General features: G+C 35.5%; 1 protein-coding gene across 2 annotated transcripts in view; it reads left to right on the top strand.

Annotated features, from left to right (window-relative positions):
* The window catches only part of STIM2 (stromal interaction molecule 2), a 162,440-nt gene extending 139,540 nt beyond the window's left edge, over positions 1-22,900 (top strand). For both annotated transcript variants that reach the window (XM_036853686.1, XM_036853687.1), the window contains exons 8-12: positions 2,235-2,402; positions 3,089-3,189; positions 3,434-3,672; positions 16,586-16,859; positions 21,468-22,900. In XM_036853686.1, coding sequence (XP_036709581.1) covers positions 2,235-2,402; positions 3,089-3,189; positions 3,434-3,672; positions 16,586-16,859; positions 21,468-21,945 — 1,260 coding nt within the window. In that variant the 3' untranslated portion in view covers positions 21,946-22,900. The remainder of the gene's footprint in view (positions 1-2,234; positions 2,403-3,088; positions 3,190-3,433; positions 3,673-16,585; positions 16,860-21,467) is intronic.
* The last annotated feature ends 888 nt before the right edge of the window (positions 22,901-23,788 follow it).

The raw sequence follows: 23,788 nt of genomic DNA, 5'->3' as shown, positions 1-23,788 counted from the left end.
CCTGGTCTGGGAAGATCCCACATGCCACGGAGCAGCTGGGCCCGTGAGCCACAACTACTGAGCCTGCGCGTCTGGAGCCTGTGCCCCGCAACGGGAGGGGCCGCGATAGTGAAAGGCCCGCGCACCGCGATGAAGAGCGGTTCCCGCACCGCGATGAAGAGTGGCCCCCACTTGCCGCAACTAGAGAAAGCCCTCGCACGAACCGAAGACCCAGCACAGCCAAAAATAAATAAATAAATAAAAATAAAAGTAGCTATAAAAAAAAATTAAAAAAAAAATGTCATTAAAAAAAAAATAATAATGGCAGAGAAAATAGTTGCTGTTGTTGGAAGGTCAGAATTTCCAAAATTTTGAGACATTATTTGACAGTCAATCAAAACATTGGTCAGCCTCAGTCTATACTAGAACTATATCAATTCTGTGTTAAATGTGTTTATTGCGCTTGTTTGGGGGAAATAAATTTATGGATATAACGTTCAGGAAAATCTTTATGGTTAAAGAGAAAAACACGAGTGAATTTGTTCAGATTCTCTGTATACATCTTTGGCAATGAAAACTATATAGAAATTTTAGCTTTAAAATCTTGTGAGAAGAAGGGCCTGTGACCTACACTTTGTAGTGTTATATACAACTCCATGTCACAGGACCTGAGCTCAAATTCTCTCTTGAGAGATTAGCAGGGACCTCATACAGCTCTGCCAACCGTCTTATTAAGCGCAGTATTGTCGCAAGCACATTGCACAGGGAGTCGCGTCAGGCAAGTGTTGCTTACGATTTGTCTTAAGTGAGTAAGTCCTGTTTTACCCTTCCTGTTAATACCTGTATTTTGAATTGTTTACTTCCTGTCTGACGGTTTTAGAATTTTAAAAAAAGTTTTTAGAAAACTTTAAAAAAGTTTTAGAGTTTTAAAAAATACCTTTCTACATTTTTTTCCTGTAGTATCTGGCAGCTGTTCTCTTTATCAGAAATTTGTGTCTAGTACTCTAATTTAGTTCATTCTGGCACATGATAAGGTTTATTTAAATAAATTGGGTTTGATCAGATCAAACGTTCTTCTGCACGTTAGTTTAGGAATGAAGTGTTAGTTACTTTATTAACTGTGGGGAAAATTAATTTGCGGTTATGGTGCTCTAGAAACAGGATGCTCCATAGTCCATCTGTCACTTTGTCTGAAGGTCTTGAGTGTGTGTATGTAATTTCATAAGTTCCATCATGCACCTTTATACATCCTTAGCTTGAGCTCTTGCTAGTTTTTAAGTGAATCGTTCCTACAATGGATTGTCTCTTTATTCTGTGTCATTTTCTTAGTGAGACTTTCCTTAAGAGTTTTCTCCTTAGCACTTTATACCACCTCATACACTAAGCATTTTAGTTTTCTGTTTATTTTCTGGCTCCCCTAAAGGGCGGCTAGAAGAAAAACTTCCACATTCTGACACTGAAGCTATTCATAGTTTCCCATGGAAAAATCAAGAAGACTCTCACTCAGAATCTGTTTTCTCGAAATTTACACTTGGTCTGGAAATGCTAATTTATCAACTTTTTGGTATGTGAGAAGCAGGAAAAAATTAAATAGAGGTGATAAAACAGACTATAATAGGCAGATATGCTCATAACAATGAGAAATAACTGGCCATAAAGATGTCTGAAAAACTTTTAAAAAATGGTATAATTACTTTAAAAAATGAGTGTATAGTTAGGTAGCTACAGCAAGGTCTTTTGGGAACATTAGAAGGGGTAATAGAACAGGTATTCACCCTATTTTGGATACTTCTTCGTATCCTGTCCATAAACAAAAAAATACAAAAAATGTAGTCCATTTCAGTTTGTACATGCCCTGGGTTTTTGTCTCTCAGTGAGTCTGGCTATTATAAAATATAAAAATGCAATATTGCAACCTAAGATATATGTAAGCTCCCATTCACCCTCTGGCTTTACAAACTTGCTTAGTGAGTTTAAGAGGTACTTAAAAACTTCAGCTTTAGTTTTAATGTTAGAAATATTGTTTTAGACTGTGATTTAAAAAGATGTTTACAAAGAGCATAATTCAAATTGCCTTGTCTCTTAATTTTGGTACTAAAAAATCTTAGTTTAAATATCTTTTAAAAAGAGAAATTTCTCTTTCTCTCTCTAACCTCTACCACCTTCCTCTACCCCTATTTCTCCCTCCCTCCCTCCCTCCCTCCCTCTCTCTCCTTCTCTCCCACTCCTCCTTTTCTTTCCTACCTCCCTCCCAGGTTCGAATGGCTCTAAAAAAGGCTGAAAAAGAATTTGAACTCAGAAGCAGCTGGTCTGTTCCAGATGCACTTCAAAAATGGCTTCAGCTGACGCATGAAGTAGAAGTACAGTACTACAATATTAAAAGACAGAATGCTGAAATGCAGTTAGCTATTGCTAAGGATGAGGTACTCTATTATATTGCAAAACGTACTACGTTTCTAAAGGGATTAACCAGTTGGTATACAAAGATCTGAATAAAATTTTTAGTATCGCAGATTATTTTCATGAATTGGAACTTATTGCATAGATTGACTCTCATAAAAGTAAAATTACTTTATTTAAGAGAAGTACATACCTTTCAGAATGACCTTAGTATCATTTAAAAATCATCCGTACTATATCATTATCATAAATGTTTTATACGGAGCTTTTCTCTTCTAGGTTGCTGCTTCATATCTGATTCAGGTTAGGAGTTACTAGAAATTAATGTCTGACTCTTAATTATTGTGTGAAATTATTGAGTCTTAATCTGATTTCTAGTGAAACAACAACAACAAAAAACTCAGTGCACTCACTAACACCTCCATTACAGTAGGATATAGTTTATGTTATTCTCCTAGTTTTAAATAGAAGATTCAGGTCTTTCTGATCCATAGAAATGAGGGAAAAAATTCTCCAGAACAAAGTGTGGCTTAGGAAAGCACGTTTTCTCCCTCATTTGTTTTCTTTTTTGGAAAATAGGGCTATATCTTGGCTAATAATTCTCCATTGATTTTATAATTATTAATATATTCAAAACAAAATAAACCTTATTAGTATATGTGTATTTTATCCCAAACCTAGCCTTATTTTTCTCTCTTTGGGTTTCTAGGCAGAGAAAATTAAAAAGAAGAGAAGCACAGTCTTTGGGACTCTGCATGTTGCACATAGCTCCTCCCTAGATGAGGTAGACCACAAAATTCTGGAAGCAAAGTAAGAATGTTACTGTCACTAACTGTCTATTTTTATTATGTTGAAATGTGTAATTTATAGGCAATTTATGTTTTAACTTGTCATTTAATCATGTACTATTATATCATTTATACTAATTCTGAAAAGGGGTAATTTCTTCTTGAAATTGGTTAATTGCCTTGGTCTGTTCATGTAGTTGACCTTTTTCAGTGCTGTATTAAAGACTCTTTGATGCAACAAGTAATTCCTATATTGGCTTTTCCAGGAAAGCTCTCTCTGAGTTGACAACTTGTTTACGAGAACGACTTTTTCGCTGGCAACAGATAGAGAAGATCTGTGGCTTTCAGATAGCCCATAACTCGGGACTCCCCAGCCTCACCTCTTCCCTTTATTCTGATCACAGCTGGGTGGTGATGCCCAGAGTCTCCATTCCACCCTATCCCATTGCTGGAGGAGTTGATGATTTAGATGAAGATACACCCCCAATAGTGTCACAGTTTCCCGGTAAGTGGTGAGTTCAAAAAAGAGAGTTGGTACAGTTTTAAAAGTAACTTTCTGCCATGCCTTTTATGAATCATTTGCTTTGAAATCTGTGATAAAAATTGTGTTAATTCTTCATTTTCTCTTTTTTCTTTTTGTTGATCATTGTGTTTACTGTTTGACATACTATATGAGGTGTGTGTGTGTGTTACATACATATATATATATGTACACATATATAATAACACATCATACATGCTAAGTCATTGTATGAATGAAGTGCTGAGCTTTGAGGGAAAACATCCTTTCATATGGCAGCTTAATCTATAGTAGAAATTAAAAATTAGAGGAAGACCTTGGAAACCTGAGTTGCAATCCTAGCTCTGCCACTAACTAACCAACTGTGTGACTTGGAGCCAGTCGATTTATTTTAAATTGAGTTGCCTTCCCAGTAGGCATGTTTCATAGTATTTTGTTTTGCTTTTCCAATTCTCTCCTTTTATTGAAAGAGTATTATCTGGCTGTATTTAACTCATAAAGCACTAAATCCACTCACCTTTACACAAAATTAAATTGCGTTTATATTTAGAAAACATTTTTTTGTTGCTAGAAAGTGGAGTTTCTCCCAAAGGTGGTTTTAACATGTACAGTTTTCATTTTAATTGCTTTGTTATGCTGTAGTCTTTGAAGATGTTTACAGTGTAAAGAATACATTTTGGTAGGAAGGTGAAATTTTAATATTTTAGATTTTATTAATAAATTGTAGAATTTATTAATAAATATTTGGAATTTTTGCAAAGTTATAGAGAGTTTAAATTTAAAGTGGTATATTTCTTGTATTAGAAATCATTTGAAAAACTGCTTTATCCTTATTATTGCTTGCCTGATTCATTTTCCCAATCTTTGTAACCTTTTTGAAACAGTATAGCTAGAACAAGATTCCAAAGAATAGAGAGCAAAATTTAATCGTTCATCAGTTGAAAACTTACACAGAAATTTGAGTCTTTGAGACACAAATCATGATATATGAACATTTTGCAGTTTGAAATTTTCTGTCCAATTGTTACAGCTTTCCTAAAGTTATGATTTAGAAAGGGTTCTAATGTTAAAACAATTTTATGAAGTAAAACCCTAAGTTTGCAAATAATTAATCAGTGACTATGTGCTTGTGTTCATTTCTGTGATTTTAATTATCTGGTTTAATGGCAGATAGATAATGCAAGCAGATTGGGGAGACACTAAACTCTTACAAGAGGAAGGGGGAGAGGACAGATTTTAACTGCAGTGAATACTGGGAAGTATGTGACCTCAATCATTTCACTTGCCCCATGCTGCAAGATAGTGATGGTTGCAAAGTTTTATCTAGATATGGGCTAGCTCTGCTGTTTGGATACTGTCAACTTGCGTTTATTTGAATTATGTGCCCTTAAGCTTACTATATATGCAACACTGATTCATAAGTGTATGATTTTGTTTGAAAATGATAGCTTTTTAAAGTTGCAGTTCCTCCTTAGAAACCATAATTATTCGATATCAGAAGTGTGCATATATGTATTCCCTAAAATTAACTAGTTTTTTCTTTACTTTTTTTTTTAAGTACTTTTTGATGGGGCAGGATATCCACATGTGCATTAAAACACTTATCACTAAATGTGAATAATTTTTTAGTGATTGTGATACACAGAGAAATTTGAACTTTTTAAAATTCAGTATGATGTTTTAGAAATGCTGAAGTTTATTATCTCTGAAAAACAACTTATGCCAAAGATTACACTTTGAGAGCTCTGTCTCCACCCAGTGGCACAAAAGTAATACTCCACTCTGTTTAGTTATAAAAGCATAATTTCTGGACCTGACAAATAAACTCTTGGCAGTAGTACTAGGGTCTAAGGTAGGATGAAGCTCTTCATTATATACCCTTTTAAGCAGTTTGAAATCTGCCCCATGGATATGTGTAAATTGTCTAAGAGTGAAGGAATGACAAGGAAACCTGCCTGTGGTATGTTAAGAGCAAAGTAAAAGATTATAAAACCATATACAGAATAATATTGTCTATGTTTAATTATGTGTAAATAAAAAAGAGAAAATATTATCAAAGGTTAGCTCTGTATGGGTTTTCCCAGCACCTTTATAGTATCTACTAAATATTCATAGTGGGATTGTAGTAGCAATTTATTTAAAATTTCTTATCATAAAGCTCTTCAGATATGCTTAAAAATACTGAAAATAAATTGCTCATTTACTACAAAGATAAACAGATTTTAACATTTTGCTTTATTCATCTTTCTTTTTCTCTGAAAAAGAAAACACATCTCCTCCCCTTCCTACTAAAGTTGTATATCTTCTAAAACCTGTTTTACTTGTATTACATGCAGCTGTATCTATAAACAATAGATACAATTGTTGTTTGTTTAAAAATGTACATAAATGTTATCAAATTGTGGGTATCATTTTGCAACTCTTTTTGGTCAAAAGTATGTTTTAGAAAATTTCCATGTGTATATACAGATAAATTCACTAAAACTGTTTAATATGAGTCAACCACAGTATATCTATTTATCTTTTGTAATAATAAACCACAGTTTATCCATTTTTCTACTGAGATAGGTGCTTTCTACTTTTTTGTCCTTGCGAACAATACTGAAATGAGCATCCTTATCTCTGTCTCCTTGTTCCTAACTTTGAGAGTTTCTCTGGGTGGACACCTAGAAATGGATTGCTAAGTCATTGGGAAGGCACCTCTTATTAGTCGTTGCCAAGTTGCTTTCATAGTGGTTCTCTCTGTTTACATACCCACTGTTTTATAAGAATGCCTGTCTGCCTGTATCCTCACCATACTAGGAATGATCTGATTTATTTGTTTTGTAACTTGAATGCGTGTGATATGATACTTTAGTGTTATTAAAATTGTAATTTCTTTAATGACTACTGAGGTTGAGTACCATTTCATATTTATTGGTGTTTGTCATTCAGATTTTTTCCTTTCTGAGTTTCTTTTTCCTGCCGTGGAATCTCCCTCCAAGATTCTTTACTTATTTGGAAGAATTTTTATTATTATTATTATTTTCTGGTTATTTCAGGGTTGCAGATGTCTTTTCCTAGGCCTTGGCTTTTCTTTTTTACTGTGCTATGTTACTTATTTTCTCTTTTAATCAAACGGTTTTTTTTCAAAAAAAACATTTTTAATGACAAATTTACAAATCTGGTTTGTATTTTTATGTCTTTTTCATAAGGCGATAGATTGTTGTTTGCTCTACTAAAAGTTTTTAACTTTCACTTTAATCCTTTAGTCTTTTAGTCTACCTGGAAGTTATTTTTGTTCCTATTGTGAGGTTGGAATCTAAAGATATCTCTTGATGTATGGATAAACAGTTGTCCTAGTCTCATTCCTGCTCTATCCTTGCTGGTTTGTAATACAGCTTCTCTCCATAGATGCATAAATGCTTCCAGGCTCTCTATTTTTGTTCCATTGATCCCATTTTGCTTTAGTTGCTATATGTAGCTTTATAGTAAGTATTAATGTTTGATGGGTTTAAATCTTCCTCTATTAAATTCAGAATTGCTACTCTTGGCAAGTTATTCTTATGAATTTTAGGATCAGCTTACGAAACGCCATGAAAAGTTCCATGGGGCTTTTACTGGAATTTCTTTGAATTTAAAAATTAATTTTTAGCTTGTTTTTTTTATAGTTACATGTGTTACCTTTCTTTAAAAAGTTATACTTCAAATTGCTTGTTGCTGATATATAGGGAAAAGCTGTTGATCTTGGTATGCTGATTTTGTATATAGAAACATTGAATTTCTCTATAAGAGTGTTTTGGATTTTTTTGTGTGGACAATAATAATGACTTTTTCCCCCCTTTCCATTCCTTGAGCTTTTTCCCCGAGGCAATCTGAGACCTCCAGTAAAATGTTGAATAAAAGTGCGAAAGTGATTGCAGACAAATAGTGATCGCCATTTCTAACTTTAAAGAGAATGCTTATTTCATCATGAAGTGTGTTTTTTTGTTTATTTGTTTTGTTTTTTGCTCTGTGTTCGATGGGTTACATTTTTTTTTGGCCAAGCCACGAGGCATGTAGGATCTTAGTTCTCTGACCAGGGATTGAACCCGCGCCCCCCTGCGTTGGGAGCACGGAGTCTTAACCACTGGGCCGCCAGGGAAGTCCCTGATAGATTATTTTTAAGTTAAGGAAATTAATCTCTATTTCTATTTTGCTAAGAATGATTCTTCTTTTAAATCAATGGATGTTAAATTTTACCATGTTATTTTTCTGCATAATTTGAGGTAATTGCTTGTTTTATTTTTCTTTATTCCATTGAATTTTAATCTGTTTAAATAAATTCCTTTAAATATCAGTGAAACTATTTCTGTCACAATGTTCTGTTTTGATAATAATTAGCTTTGGTTTGCTATATTATTTTATTTAGGGTTTTTACGTTTTAAATCATAGATTAGTCAATAATTTTCCTTCTCGACACTCTGATTTTGGTATCAAGGTTATATTAGCATCATAAAATAAGGCAAAGAATACCCCTTTTTCTTTCATTTCTTTTTTTTTTTTTTTTTTTTACTCTGATAGTAGTAGTTAAGAATTTGGTCTCTAGAACAAGATTGCTAGAGTTTGAATCCTTACTCCTCCATTTTACTTATATGTATGTAATGTTGTCTAGTATTTTGTTTTGTTTTGAATGTCCCACAAAACATTATTTTTTTATTTGTGTAACTTTGTGGGAGGTACTCTCTCTGACTCTCAGCTTCCTTGTCTGTAAAATGTAACCTACCCTATGAGATTATTTTGTAATTTAAACCAAATAATATTTGTAAAACAATTAGAACATACCCTGGCCCATGATAATCCTCAATAAATGTTTTGAATTTTATTCTGTATTCTGAAATATTATAAGATACAGATGATTCTATGAAGATTTTGAAGAAATTGCCTATAGGCAGTTTGAGTTTGGTGTGTGTGTATGCTGGCAGGAGGGAAGGAGACAGATTTTTAAATTATTGATTCAGTTTCTTAAAATGGTCATAAGTCTAGATTTGTTAAATTATATATTTCTAAAATATTGTTTGTTTTATCTGAGTTATAAAATTTGTGGCTTAAAGTGTTCCATAGTATTTTATATGATTTTAAAAATCTCACATCTTTAAATTTTCTTTTCATTTCTCCTCCTTGATTAATCTGGCATGATTTGTCTATTTTATTTCACTTCATCATTCTTCAGAGAGCTAACTGTTGGTTTTGTTGATATTCTCCATTTAGTTCCACTCTTATCTTTTATTTCCTTTATTGGAATTTGCTTCATTTGTTTGTTTTCAATATTTAGACAGCTGGCTCATGAATTTTCAGTCCTCCTGTTTTCCTTAATGTATGATTTTTATGGCTGTGAATTTCCCTCTAAGAACGACTTTAACTGAATCTACCTGAAGTTCGGATACGTATAGTTTGATTATCATCTAGTTTTAAAATGTTTCCAACTTTTAATATGTCTCTTCCTTGAAATATGAATTATCTGGAAGTATATGTTTAAGTTTCCAAATGTAGTATGTTTGTTTTGTTGTTATTTGGGCGTTAGTTTTTAAAGAATATCTTTACTTATTAATTTCTAATTGTATTATGCTTAGAGAATAGCATCTGTATAACATTTATTCTTTGGTATTTTCTGAGACTTGCTTCATGACCTAGTATTTATTTGATCGAATATTTAAAATTTTCCACACATACCTGAAAAGTATATTTTCTTAATTGTTAGTTATAGGATACTATATTGTTGGTTAAATCATGTATTAGTTATGAAAAATCTCTATATACCTACATTTTGGTCTACTTTTCTGTCAGTTGCAGAAAGAAGTTTGTTCAGATCTCTCACATTTATCAATTTCGTCTTGTAATTCTGCTCATTTCTATTTTATATAGTTTAAACCAAGTTATTCGGTGAATACAAGTCCAGATGTATCTTTTTAAAAGATTAACTATTCTTCTGTGATTATGCGGAGACTGCTTTACAGCTAACCGTACTTTTTGCCTTTAAGTTTGTATTATCTGATATTAAAATAGCTATAGGAGCTTTCTTTTGATTAATATTTGCCAGTGTAACTTTTTCTTCACTTAAAATTTTTTCCATCATCAGGCTCTAGATACGTCTGTATAAGAAATAGCAATAACTGTTACTATTTTGCATTCTATTTGAGGATCTCTGTTGCCAGGGAAGGCCAATTTAATCCAATTACATTTAATCTGCTTGCTGATCTGTTTGGATTTCTCTCTGGCATATTATTTTGTGGTTTCTCTTTTCTATACCTCTTTTCAGCTTCTCTGTCATTCTCCTAAAGGATCTTCAGATGCTTTAATTTTAGACACTACCCTCTGCATCTTATATATTAATGTTGTCTAGTATTTTGTTTTGAATACCCTGCAAAAGTCATTTTTTTATTGTTTTATTCAGTCATTGTTCAGAAAGACTTATGTGTTTCTCTGTTCATCATTGTATTTTGCTTTTTACTCTTTCCTTTTTTTTTTTCTTCCTTGAAAATATGTTCTTTGGTAAAAATTCTTTCAGTTAGCAACTGGGAGTGGTAAATTCTCTGTCTTTGCCTGAAAATGTCTTTATTTTCACTCTCACTTGAGAATAATAGTTTAACTGGATATCACATTCTAGATGAACAATTACTTTTCCCATAGTATTTTGAAAACATTTGTTGTTATTTTCAGGCCTCTTATTGTTACTGTTGAGAAGTTTTAGTAAGGCAGATTGTTCCAGTTTCCTTTTAGGTAATTTCTCGTTTCTCTCATCGCTTAGAAAATGTTTTCATTTTCTTTTGTTACATGTTTTTACTATAATATAATTAGGTGTACAATTTTTTCCCTGATACTTGGTGTGCTTTTGAATCTGAAGATGACTATCTTTTTTCAATTACAGAAAAATTATTAGTTGTTTTCTCTTTTAATATTGTTTTTCTTTTCTCTGTTCACTCCTACTGGAATATTAGTTGTATAGAAATATAAGACTAATATTAGCCTGTAATTATATGTTTGATCTTATTTTATCTTCCACATCTCTTAACCTTTCTTTTTATCTAATTGTGCTGCATTCAGAAAAATTTCCTTAGATCCGTCTTCGAGATTACTTACTCTTTCTTCAGCTCCAATTTTGTTTAACCCATTCTTTGAATTTTTAATTTGTGACTGTTTTCATTTCTGTTAGTTCTCCTTGATTCTTCATAAAATCTACTTGTTTTTTAATGCCTTGTCCTTTTTTCATTTTTCATTTCTATTTTATAATTTAATGCCCTTAAACATCTTATTTTTTAGTTTTATTTGATAATTGTATTATTTGATGTTCTTGATTGATTACTGCAGCTGTTTCTTGAGTTTGCAGAGCAGATTGCCTTCTCCTGTTTTATAGTGTTTTACTGAACTATCTTAAAGGAACTTCTTTTTTTTCTTCCCTCCAGGGAAACACTTTGTGAGGAGTAGGAGTGCTCCTCAGTATGATTTCTTTTGCTTCTGGCAGTAGTTTCAAGGGCTTCACCTACTCAGGACCATCTTTTTTTTTTTTTTTTTTTTTTGTTAACCTTTTGGATTTGGGTTTCACAGACCCTTCTGGTAGTATAAACTTGAACTCCAGGGTAATATGAGTTAGTTTGTATTGAGTTTGAGTATTGAACACCCAGCATATTGAGTTTTTCACAAGAACCTTTTTAAATTCCTGTATCCAGAGAACATGCATTGAAGGAAGTTCCCTTGTTCATTGGTCAGATTTCTTTTCAGTACACCCTCCCACTGAGGAATGCAGCCATCTAGGCCCAGGCTTTTATCCAGAACACTCATAATTCCTATTCCTCACCTTCTGTGGGCTTAAGATGTCATTTATATCCCCAAATTAAAGCACAAACCCTTAAATTACTGAGACCGAGAACCTCCTACAGCAGTTCCAACATCACTCACAGGCCTATTAGCTCTGACTTTTAGTCTTTGTGTTTTGGCATCCGAGAATTTTCTCTTCTTCCTTGCAAACTCAGCTATGCATTTAAAACTATTGTTATATTTTATTCAGCGTATTGAAGTACTTGAGGCTATTTAAAGTGTGTGGTTGGGGGTTGGGAATGGTGGTCAGGTTATCTTTGACTGCCATATTGCTAGAACCAGAAGTCCCTATATTACTTATTATTTTTGGTTGTTGGTGGCAGGGGGGACCCCCTTATTCAAAACCAAATTTTATCTTCTTTGCCATAAGAAAATACAGTTTGAAAAATAGTGTCATATTAAACTGTTGTGCTTCTGTATGTAGTTATTGATATTAGAATGAAAAATCACCTCAAATAAATTTCTGTACAGTGAACTTCAGTGTTTCATTTAACTACTCTTATAAATCACAGGTAGGGATGGCTGCCGGCTTTCATTGAGAATTAATAACAGCCCGGAGATATTATTAAACATGTTCACCTTTTGTATAGGAGAGCTTGTTACAAGGTCAAAGTGAACTGCTTTTTAATCCTACATGAGTTTTATGGTGTAGGCAATATGTAAGAGATGGCAATATGTAAGGAGAAAAATTTTTGAAAGGATTGTAGAGTTGTAAACATTTTCTAGATGTGACCCATTTATGAGTCTCATCTTTATGTTATATTCTTTATTGGATTACTTAGAATTTTCCTCATATAAACTATTTACTTTTTTTTTAAACCTCCTTCATGCAGTATCTTTCCATCTTTGTGAGTAATACTCATTTTTCCAAGCAGGGAATCCTGATTCTTCTCAGCCCTTCTCATCACACCTATTCATGGCTGAATGTGGCTACGTTTTACTGTGTATACCAAGTAACCAGTGATTGATGAGAACGGCTGCATTATATGCTAAGAGTTGTAGAACTTAATTATCTGTGCCAGTCTGGACACATTCTTTTAGTATTTGTAGGATATTGTTTCTTCTTTGACAAAGTGAGAACATCAGACTAAAGATTTCCAGGGTTTCTTCCAGTTCTGTAATCTATGAATCATTATAAATAAGTAAGAGAAAATTCTAGTGTTTGCCTACTAAATTATAAATATTTTCATATTATATAATTTGTGTTTGGAAAAAGCCTTGTATGGTATTTATGGAGGTAGTCAAATATTCTGAAAATATTCCCTTTAATTTTACCCATTTTCTTTTTTTTTTTCCCAGTCCGTCAAGTTATTTCAGTGGCTGTTTCTGTTTGAATTGTTTGTTAATTCACTCAGTAAATACTTACTGTACATCTACTTTTTTTAAAAAATAAATTTATTTATGTATTTTATTTTTGGCTGCGTTGGGTCTTAGTTGCTGCCTGTGGGCTTTCTCTAGTTGCGGCGAGCAGAGGCTACTCTTCGTTGTGGTGCGCGGGCTTCTAAATACTTACTGTACATCTACTTTTTTTAAAAAATAAATTTATTTATGTATTTTATTTTTGGCTGCGTTGGGTCTTAGTTGCTGCCTGTGGGCTTTCTCTAGTTGCGGCGAGCAGAGGCTACTCTTCGTTGTGGTGCGCGGGCTTCTAAATACTTACTGTACATCTACTTTTTTTAAAAAATAAATTTATTTATGTATTTTATTTTTGGCTGCGTTGGGTCTTAGTTGCTGCCTGTGGGCTTTCTCTAGTTGCGGCGAGCAGAGGCTACTCTTCGTTGTGGTGCGCGGGCTTCTCATTGCGGTGGCTTCTCTTGTTGTGGAGCACGGGCTCTAGGTGCGCGGGCTTCAGTAGTTGTGGCTCGCGGGCTCTAGAGCGCCGGCTCAGTAGTTGTGGCGCATGGGCTTATTGCTCCACAGCTTGTGGGATCTTCCTGGGCCAGGGCTAGAACCTGTGTCCCCTGCATTGGCAGGTGGATTCTTAACCACTGCGCCACCAGGGAAGTCCCTGTACATCTACTTTTTGCCTGGCATTGTGCCAGTTGTGATGCGGTGTTGAACATGGTACACAGTTATTTCCTTCATGAAACATGCAGTCTAATGGAGGACAGACAAGAGCAATGCACTAAGTTATGTCATAGGGAAATACACTTTGGTGTTGCCATGTGAGCACAAGAGGGCAAACACTGACCTTGAATTTGGAGGGGTTGGGAAACTTCCTGGAGGAACTGCTCTTTAAGTGAAATAGGAGGTCAAGGGAGAGATGAGATGAGGACAGAAGGTGTGGAGGCAAGAAATACTCTGATACTTCTGGGAGCTGAGTGAGGTATATTGTTCCTAGTATTCCTATAACAGAGAAGAGGGACACTAGTTCCAAATTAGAGGCTAGATAAATAGGGCATTCTAAGCCTTGTTAAGGAGTTTGACTTTATCCTAATCCTAGAAGTAATGGGAGCAACTTAAGGGTTTTAACCAATAAAATGTCATATTCCTTTTCCATTTTAATATGATCATGCAGGTTGCAGTATGGAGAATAAGTTGGAGGAGAAAGATCAGTTATTATTCTGGTGCAGTAGTCCAGCATAACACAGCAGTGGTTTGTTGAGGGGGAAGTGGAGAGATGTGAGAGATACCCAGGAGGTAGAACTGGAAACGCTTTATGATTAACTAGATGTGGATTATGATGGAGGAAGAAGAGTCAAGAATGTCTGTGTTTCCAATTCAGATAACTAGGTGAGTGGTGGTGTGTTTTTTTCTTTACCAAGGTGTAAGGAACATAGAAGAAGGAGTGGATTTGGGAGGAAAATGCTGAATTCAGTGTGGATATCTGTGGAACACCCAAATGTCCAGTAGGCAGTTGATTGTGAAGTTCTAAAGTTTAGGAAAAAGATTAAAAGCTGGAGTCGCAGATTTGGACTTCTATAGACTGCAAAGGGTAATTGAAGTAATGGGAGTGGATGAAATTTCTTGAGAAGAATAAGTGGAACAAGAATAACAAGGCCTAGAACAGAACTTTGGAGACAGACAATTAAGGGACAGTAAAGGAAGAGGTGAGAATGTGGTTGGAGAGGTCATGGAAAGGATAAACTAATAATGTCACGTGCTGGTCCAATGTCAAGGAAGGATGGAGATACTCACTGAATTTAGCAATGAGGAAGTTTATCATAACTTTGTTAATGATAGTTGTAGGGAAATTGTATGGAAGCACTCTACCGTTTCTTTGATGAATGAGTGAAGATAAAGTAGTGGAGAAAGCAACATAGATCATTTACATAAAAGGGAAGAGAGATGTCAGCTGAAAACAGTCTGAGGGTAGAGGAGGTTTTCTTGTTGCTCTTGTTGTTTATCTGTTTGTTTTTCAGGTTTGTTTTTTCAACTTTTTTTTAAAATAAATTTATTTATTTTATTTTATTTTTATTTTTGTCTGTGTTGGGTCTTCGTTGCTGCATGCGGGCTTTCTCTAGTTGTGGCGAGTGGGGGCTACTCTTCCTTGCGGTGTGTGGGCTTCTCATTGTGGTGTCTTCTCTTGTTGCGGAGCACAGGCTCTAGGTGTACGGGCTTCAGTAGTTGCAACACGCAGGCTCAGTAGTTGTGGCTCGCAGGCTGTAGAGCACAGGCTCAGTAGTTGTGGCGCACGGACTTAGTTGCTCCGCAGCATGTGGGATCTTCCCGGACCAGGGCTTGAACCCGTGTTCCCTGCATTGGCAGGCGGATTCTTAACCACTGCGCCACCAGGGAAGCCCCCTGTTTTTTCAACTTTTATTTTTAAGTGCCGATGGGAAATAGAAGGGGAGAAGATGAAAATAAAGGCAGCAAAAGGGATAAACAGTAGATAAGGGCCTTGAGTTTAGGGTAGAGAATGGGACAGATAGTGGAAGGAACAGAATGTGTGAAAGGTAGGAATATCAGAATCTAAATTATCTGATGTCTTAAGCTTATTATTTCAAAAATGCAGCAATTTTGAATGATGGCAAGACCCAAGGCCTGAGAGTGGGTGGTGGAGTAGAGTAGAGGTGAATGTCTGGTGAGAAGAGATGAAAACCATGATTGGTTAAGGTGTTGATCTTACAGATGAGATGGCTCAAGCTGGTGAGAGGTTGGATGGACTGGTAAGAGAGAGACTAAGCAGGAAGTGACTAGTGAAGTGGAGATGAGAGATTCACGTGGCTTCATAGTGTGAGTGTCAAAGGAACATGTTTTTATAAAGGGAGTGAGGGTTTACAACAATATTGGGGAGTGAGAAGGCCATCAGTCTGTTGTTCTGATGCTGCAGCATGTGAGGTATGAAGAATGAACGGCTTCAGCTTGAGAACGGTATTCTTAGGAGAGCTATGTTTCCATTAAGGCAAAGAAATGAAGTGCCCATTCAGGGAAGATTTAAGCACATAGGGGAAGTTTGTCTGCTGTCTGTGTGGGTCTAGACTGAGACTGGGAGCAGAAACAAGGTAATCTAAGACTTCTGGTTAGTTCCACAGTAGTCAGTGTTCAAAAAACAAGTTTTTATCTGACCTTTGCCTAAAAAATAGTGAGACTATATATACAGTATTTAAATGATCCTTGATTTAAAATTTCTCAAAGTTCAAACAAGTTGTGCTATCTCAAGAGATATTTGTTGAAAAATCCAACCTGTTTTACTGAATAGTTTTCTCATCTTTCAACGTTAAAATTCATTAAAATATTTGCAATAAAGTACAGATTCCTTATAAATATGCTTTATTGATTTTTAAATATAAGAATTTGTTATCTTGGGTAAATGTTTAAGCCTTTATGGTTAGTAATGTCAGATTTTATATTTAAAACCTCATGTGTTTATATGTTCACTTTTGTTTAATTTTTAGACCTGTTTTTATTTTTGTTACATTTTTTTACTTCTTAACTTTCCTGAGAAGCAGTTTTATAGGTGATAGAGGATGGTAGTAATTGTACAGTTACTTCAATAAAGGTAGATTCAGTGGTGACAAAGGTAGATTAATCACATCAGTTCTCTTTGGTGTGTCTTTGTAGTGTGCATGAAAGGAGCATTGGATTTTATGAAAGTTTTCATTTATTTCCGCTTGGCTTTCAGGGACCATGGCTAAACCTGCTGGATCACTGGCCAGAAGCAGCAGCTTGTGTCGCTCCCGCCGCAGCATCGTTCCGTCCTCGCCGCAGTCTCAGCGAGCTCAGCTTCCTGCACATGCCCCGCACCCGTCACACCCCCGGCATCCCCACCATCCCCAGCACACACAGCACTCCTTGCCTTCCCCTGATCCAGATATCCTCTCAGTGTCAAGTTGTCCTGCTCTTTATCGAAATGAAGAGGAGGAGGAGGCCATTTACTTCTCTGCTGAAAAGCAATGGTATTGGCAATGAATGAAATACAGTATGTGTTGGGCTGGGTGGGTAGGAGTGGTATGTTGTGTTAATTGTCTACTGCTGCATAACAGGTTCCCACAAACTTTAGTGGCTTCTGACAACACCCATTTATTAGCTCTCAGTTCTGTATGCCAAAGCCCAAGCTTGGTGTGGCTAGGTTTTCTGCTCAGGGTCTTACAAATCTAAAATCAAAGTGTTGGCTGGACTTTATTCTTATCTGGAGCTTGGGGGCCTCATCAAAGCTCACTTGTTTGTGGCAGAATTCAATTCCTCATAGTTACAGTACCGAGGTCCTGGTTTCTGTGCTTGCTCTCAGGTGGGGGGCTGCTCTCAGATTCTAGAGGCTGCCCGCTCTTCCTTGCCATGGGTGGCCTCTATCTTCAAAGCCAGCAACAGAGAATTTCCCTTCTTTCATATCCCTCCTTTGCTTTGAATCTCTGCCTTCCTTTATCTCTGATCTCTATACCCAAATTTAAAAGGCTTACCTGGATAATAATCTCTCTATATATTAAGATCTATTAGTTTGGGCCTTAATTACACCTGCAAAATCCCTTCATAGCAGCACCTATGTTAGTGTTTGATTAAATAACTAACTGGGAGAAGATGTGTGTACACCAGGGCTGGGAATTGGGGGACCATCTTAGAATTCTGACCACCACAGACATAGGATATTTTGAGATATAACTGCTTAGAGGCTATTGCACACAATTGACTCAAGTCTCAGAATATAAACTTGTCTAACGAACAGTTTCATATGTAAAATATAAAGGCATGAGCTTAAGTATACTTGAGCACAAGGAAACATTAAATATGACTGACTGAGGTTTTAAAATACTTGTTGCCAATTAATGATTTGTTCTGTTATGTGCTAGTACTTGCTAGCAAGCAAGCAGTATCAGATGCAAAAGATTTAAGAAAATGTCAGGAACTTAAAGGAGGAAATTATATTCATAACACTTTTTTTTTCTATAAAGTAGATATAGCAGCAGTGTATTCTAGTCCAGTGAGACCGGTTGCTGTTGGGGATCTCTATAAACCATATTCCTCTTTTGGAGCAGTACGGTATTAAGTGACAGAAAAACTGGTATTGGTTTCTGATTTTGCCACTTAGTAGCCATGTGGCCATGAAGTCTTTACTGTTCTTGTAAGAAAAACAAAACCAGAAGGAATGGGCTGGACACTTGCCATAAGCCCTGGTGGCTCTCTGTCATGTGATTCTTCACACATAATTGTTTCATCTGCTAGTGAAAGTAAATTTTATGATTAGCAAGTGATCATTATAGCATATTCCTAAAGAGATAGTACAAGTTTTGTGTTGTCATTGCAACTGGAGAATCTGATGCAGCTTTGCTTGGTTAGCACTTTATGACCAGCTTTTTTGTCTAACCTTTGCAGTATAACTGTAGTCACCACTAAGATGGCTTTACTGACAAAACTAATTTTGTGTGGCTTACAGAAATTAGTAGGAAAACTCCAGAGCTCTGCTGTCCAGTAGAATTTTTTGCACTGATGGAAATGTTCAGCCCTCATTTCAAAGAGCACTGTCAGAAATTCACAGCTAGCTCATAAATTTGAGAAGAATTTGGATTCAGACAACTTCCTCCTCTCCATTTTAGTTTTTTAAGTGTTGAACCACCAGAATCCTTACAAAATAATAATAATACAAACATTTACCATTTACCAATCTTTTATGTTCTATGCATTATTGCACGTATACACTCACTTAAACCTTACCTTGAGTTAAGTCTTGTTATATGTGCATTAAACTTACATAAATTCAACTGCACGTCACTGTGGGAAAAAAATAAAAGTAGAAAAATGACATAAATGGTACATACAATTAAATTCAATATTCTGAAGAATATATGCTCTGGAAAAAATGGGAGATTTTAAGGTGTACTAGACCTATATTCCAAGTCTGACTACTTATGCAGAAGAAGCAACACTTCAGACAATTATTTGTTTTGGAATTAGGATATTAGAACTAGAAGTAGTATTAGAGATTAATCAAATTCTCTTACCTAGACAAGAAAATTGAGATCTGGTTAAATTAAGTGATTTGCCCAAGATTGTACAGCTGATTAATGGCAGGACCAGGACAGGAATCTAGGTCTCCTAAATTAGGTCAGTATTCTTTTCACACATTATTTAGATTTTAGAAGCTAGTTTTTAAAATATTTTTAACCTAGTTTAGAATTTCACACACAAAGCAGCCAAACCACATAACAGAATAGAAAGTAAATTCATAAAATTTTGACCAGATCAGCTTCTGGCTCTGGAAGCTGCTCCAGGGAACAGTGATATATGCTGTTTGATTAATGGACATCTACTCCAAAAAGAAGCCTTGCAGAAAAGTCCCTACCAGTGATTGATTTCTGAGTCATTTTTTCCTAGCTGAACTGCCTCTTGCCCTCTGTTAGCACTATCCATTATCAATTGTAAGAGCATTTGAAAAATTATGCAGTACATGTAAATGTATAAAATGAAAGCATTATCTAAGTCTTTATTTGCCCAGGAGATTTTGTACCTTGTGAAAGCTTGTAGTGTAATAAAGACAGTCTTTGCATACATGTGTGAGTAAAGTTCATAAAAAAGACTAAATACATTTAGCAGTCTAATATATACCTGAAGTATGGTATTAACAAAATACATGTCAAAATCAATAAACATGCATATCATAACATGAATAATGATAGTAATCATAGATCATCCAAGGTGAGAGATCATTCAATTCATTTACTCTATAGATATGAATTTAGTCCTTGCTGTGTGCCATGTACTTGCTGATAACTTGAGCTGCCAAGACAGGTGAGACACGGTCCTGGCCTAGTTCCAGCTGGTGGATCATGATCATATGTGTTCCTGCCTTTCTGTCTTCAGCTCTCTTCCTTCTCTCACCTTATTTCTTTTGCCAGTTACTTTTTACCTTGACTCTACTTTTCATTTCGTAATCATTCCGTTCATAGAGTGAACACTATTCATCTCAGGTATGGTACATTCAAAAATGAATAAATTGTTATCCCTATTCTTCAAAATTTTCCTCCCTCCCTTCCTTCCCCTCTTTCTTCTCTTTTCTTCCTTCTTTTTATCCTTCCTGCCTCCCTCCCTTTATTTTCCCTCCCTCCCTCCTTCCTTTCTCCTTCCCTCCCTCTTTCCCTCCCTCCCTCCCTCCCTTCTATACTTATTAAATATCCACTATGAGCTTGTCACCATTCCAGAGAATACAAAAGTTAATAAGACTTCCTGCCCTCATTGTCTCCTTTCTTCTGGGGAAACTTACTATAAACAAGTTAATATAAAATATTTTAGGTAGTGATAAGTTCTGGGATGCTAAACAAAGACAGGTAAAAGGAAAGAGAATGCTGCTTTGGATAGGGTAGTTAGGGGAAGCATCTCTGGAGAGAGAGCATTTGAGTCATGTGGAGATGGAGGGGAAAAAAGATGAGGCAGAGGGAATAGCAAGTGCAACAGCCCTGAGGGAGTCGCATGATTGGCATGTGGCAGGAACAAGGAAGAGGCAGAAAATGGTGCACCGTGCAGCTGGAGGGATAGCCATGGACCTGACCGTGCAGGGCTTTGTGGCCTTTGGCAAGGACTTTGGAGTTTAGCCTAAGTGTGTGAGGAAACATTGGAAAGTTTTGAGCAAGAGATTATTGTGCTCTGATTGAGTCTTTAAAAACCACTTTAAGGGCTGTGCAGAGAAGTAACTCAGAGGGAAGAACAAGAATGGAAGCAGGGAGATGAATTAGGAAGCTATTGCAATCATTGAGGTAACTAGTAGGGCAGGAAGAAGGACGGTAGCAGTGGGACAGGAAGAAAAGGGTGGGTTTGAGGTATATTTTGAAGGAATAGCTGATAGCATTTACTGTATGTTGGCTTTGGGGTTGTAAACTTTATTTTTTCCAGTTCTCTTTATTTCTCTTTCCACTGTGGAAAAGAGGGAAAAATCACAAAGGAATAAATTTGTGAGAATTTATTGAATGTCTACTTTAAAAAAATAGCTCAATATCATTACCTTTCACCTGCCATGCACTCCCCACCCCAGTGTACCTCACCCCTCTTCCCTTCTGTTTTAAACTTGGGAGAGCTTATATTTTAGCTTAGTATATTCTTTTCTTCCTTCCTTAGGAAGCTATATTTAATCAATTCAGTGACTAAAAAATAAAGGGAGAAGGTGGTGACTAAAATTCATCTTTTCAACTATATGTCAACTATGTGATTTAGAAAGAAAAATTTTCAGTATTGAAACAAAACACAGAAGTAGCTGAAATGATAAAAACCTGTACAATTTAAACATTTTCATTTCTCTGACAATTGAAGAAGGTATAACTTTAAGTTATAATATTTTCTAGATTGGAAGGTATCATTATCATAGTTTATGTTAAAAATTAAACATTTTGATAAGTTATATTATTTAAAGTAGTAATTTTCTAATTTTGTTGAAATGTGTATAGAATTTTAACATCTCTCCCTTTAATATTTCGATAGCTTAAACAGCGAAAGATGTTTTGGTTAGAATTAGTTAGAAAGTCTGCCGGTACCCTTAAGAACATATTGATTTAAAATTTTACCTTTGCCTCTATCTCATCCAGGGAAGTGCCAGACACAGCTTCAGAATGTGACTCCTTAAATTCTTCCATTGGAAGGAAACAATCTCCTCCTTCAAGCCTTGAGATATACCAAACATTGTCTCCTCGAAAAATATCAAGAGATGAGCTCTCTCTGGAGGATTCATCCAGAGGAGATTCGCCCATAGCTGCAGATATCTCCCGGGGTTCTCCTGATTGCGTAGGTCTGACAGAAACTAAGAGCATGATCTTCAGTCCTGCAAGCAAAGTGTACAATGGCATCTTGGAGAAATCCTGTAGCATGAACCAGCTTTCCAGTGGCATCCCGGTACCTAAGCCTCGCCACACATCATGTTCCTCAGCTGGCAACGACAGCAAAGCAGTTCAGGAAGCCCCAGGTGTTGCCAGGATAAGCAGCATCCCGCATGACCTTTGCCATAATGGAGAGAAAAGCAAAAAGCCATCAAAAATTAAAAGCCTTTTTAAGAAGAAATCTAAGTGAACTGGCTGACTTGGTGGAATTCCATTCAAGTGGCATCTTTAAACTTTTATCTCCCATCCTTCACTCCTCTTTTTTTGTTTTAATTTTAGGAATGTAACTCCACTGGGGCTTTCCAGAGTGGATGCCATAGTGGAATGTCCTTAAGAGCAACTGTTTACTGTCTGCTTATTTAAATGACTATATAATCAATTTGTCAAGCCAGTTATTACTGAAAAATCATTAAGAGATGAGACAGTTTACAGTCACTTTTGCCTATTTATTTCTGCTTTGTTATTAGTGATGTATATACAACATTTTGTTGAGAGCCACTATGGACTTACAAGCTTTAATGGACTAGTAAGCCAGCATGGGCTTGCAAAAATTTCTTGTTTACCAGAGCATCTTCTTATCTTTCCACAGAGCTATTTACATCCTGGACTAAAATAACTTAAAAGGAGTAAAACTAATTGCACTACTGTTTCTCAGACTGGAAAAATATCTCTGCAAGTGAAACTGTATAGAGTTTATAAAATGACTATGGATAGGGGACTGTTTTCACTTTTAGATCAAAATGGGTTTTTAAGTAGAACCTAGGGTTTCTAATTAACTTGATTTCTGGAAATGAAAACCCACGCTTTTATTATGGGAAGCTTCTTTAAATGCATTTAACATTATAAAGTTTCAAGTCCTGCTGTAAAGACCATGTTGTTTTGTTTTTCCCAGGGCTTTCACTGTGATTTTCTGCATTGCAGGCTGTATGATAAAATATAAATAACTTAAAGAGAGAAGGCTCTTGATTCCTTACACAAAGTGGAAGAGTTAAAACTTGATTGAAGGACTTACAACATTCACAAGCATATACTAAACTGGGGGGATGTGGGGATTCAGGCACTTGTTTACAGACTCAATAACTGCAAAGGATTTATGGTTTGTGAAAAACTTGTACTGTGGAAAAGATAATAAATCGAAGACATTATTGTGTGGGACTGTGCTGATTTTTATTGATAACACTCCACTAAGAACACTATATGTTTTTTGGAGAGCTGTGTAAGCTGTCTTCTTGCTTAACTGCAATATAAGAAATAGTGATGTTTTGGAAGTAAGTTGTCAACAAATTTCTTTCTATTTTATATTGTTTGTCATATTTTTATGTAGTTTGAAATGTTTAAATGTTCTAATATCAAGATTAACAAATATAAATTTATGGTGCATTTAGATTGTATTGTATTAATTTATGAAGTTTGGGGTTTGTTAAACTGATAGCTTATTATAAAGGTAACTTTTACTGTGAAGATTGTCACATGAGTAACAAAGTACATTAACATTTGGGGAGTTTCTGCTTAAACTGCTTTTAAAAATTCAGTCAAAATGATCTGGTTAATGCAATGTGGATGGACATTTAGGTGAACAACTGATGCATATTAGCTAGAATGGTTTTTCAGCTTTGTGGCTGAAATATATAATGTCCAACTCGGTCCTGTTTAGATGAAAATGCTGATTGATAAACAATCAGCATTCAAGATTTGCTCCAAAGCAATACTTTACTAAGAATATGAACAGTTTCCCAAAGTTTCCTGTAAATTTTATGTACTTTAGTGCCGTTGTTAAAAACTGTTAAGGTCTTGAATGATATTTATATACGCAGATATTTATATATTTAATAGACAGTGCTTTAAGGGCAAAAATTGTTTGACTGAAATGAACATAGTGTTTTGGACTAATTATAAGGTAAGTTAACCTGAAAGGTCAAGAGTTGGGGAACATAGACCCTAAAGCTGTTTAGGAAGGGGAACAATTGTGCATGAAGAATTGAAAAGCGCCATGGAAAGTTTCTTCAGAGTGAAGGGAATACCTAATCTTCTTT

Source organism: Balaenoptera musculus, chromosome 5 (genome assembly GCF_009873245.2).
Source record: "Balaenoptera musculus isolate JJ_BM4_2016_0621 chromosome 5, mBalMus1.pri.v3, whole genome shotgun sequence".
In the NCBI taxonomy this organism is placed as follows: domain Eukaryota; kingdom Metazoa; phylum Chordata; class Mammalia; order Artiodactyla; family Balaenopteridae; genus Balaenoptera; species Balaenoptera musculus.
This window is presented reverse-complemented; position numbering and strand designations above follow the sequence as displayed.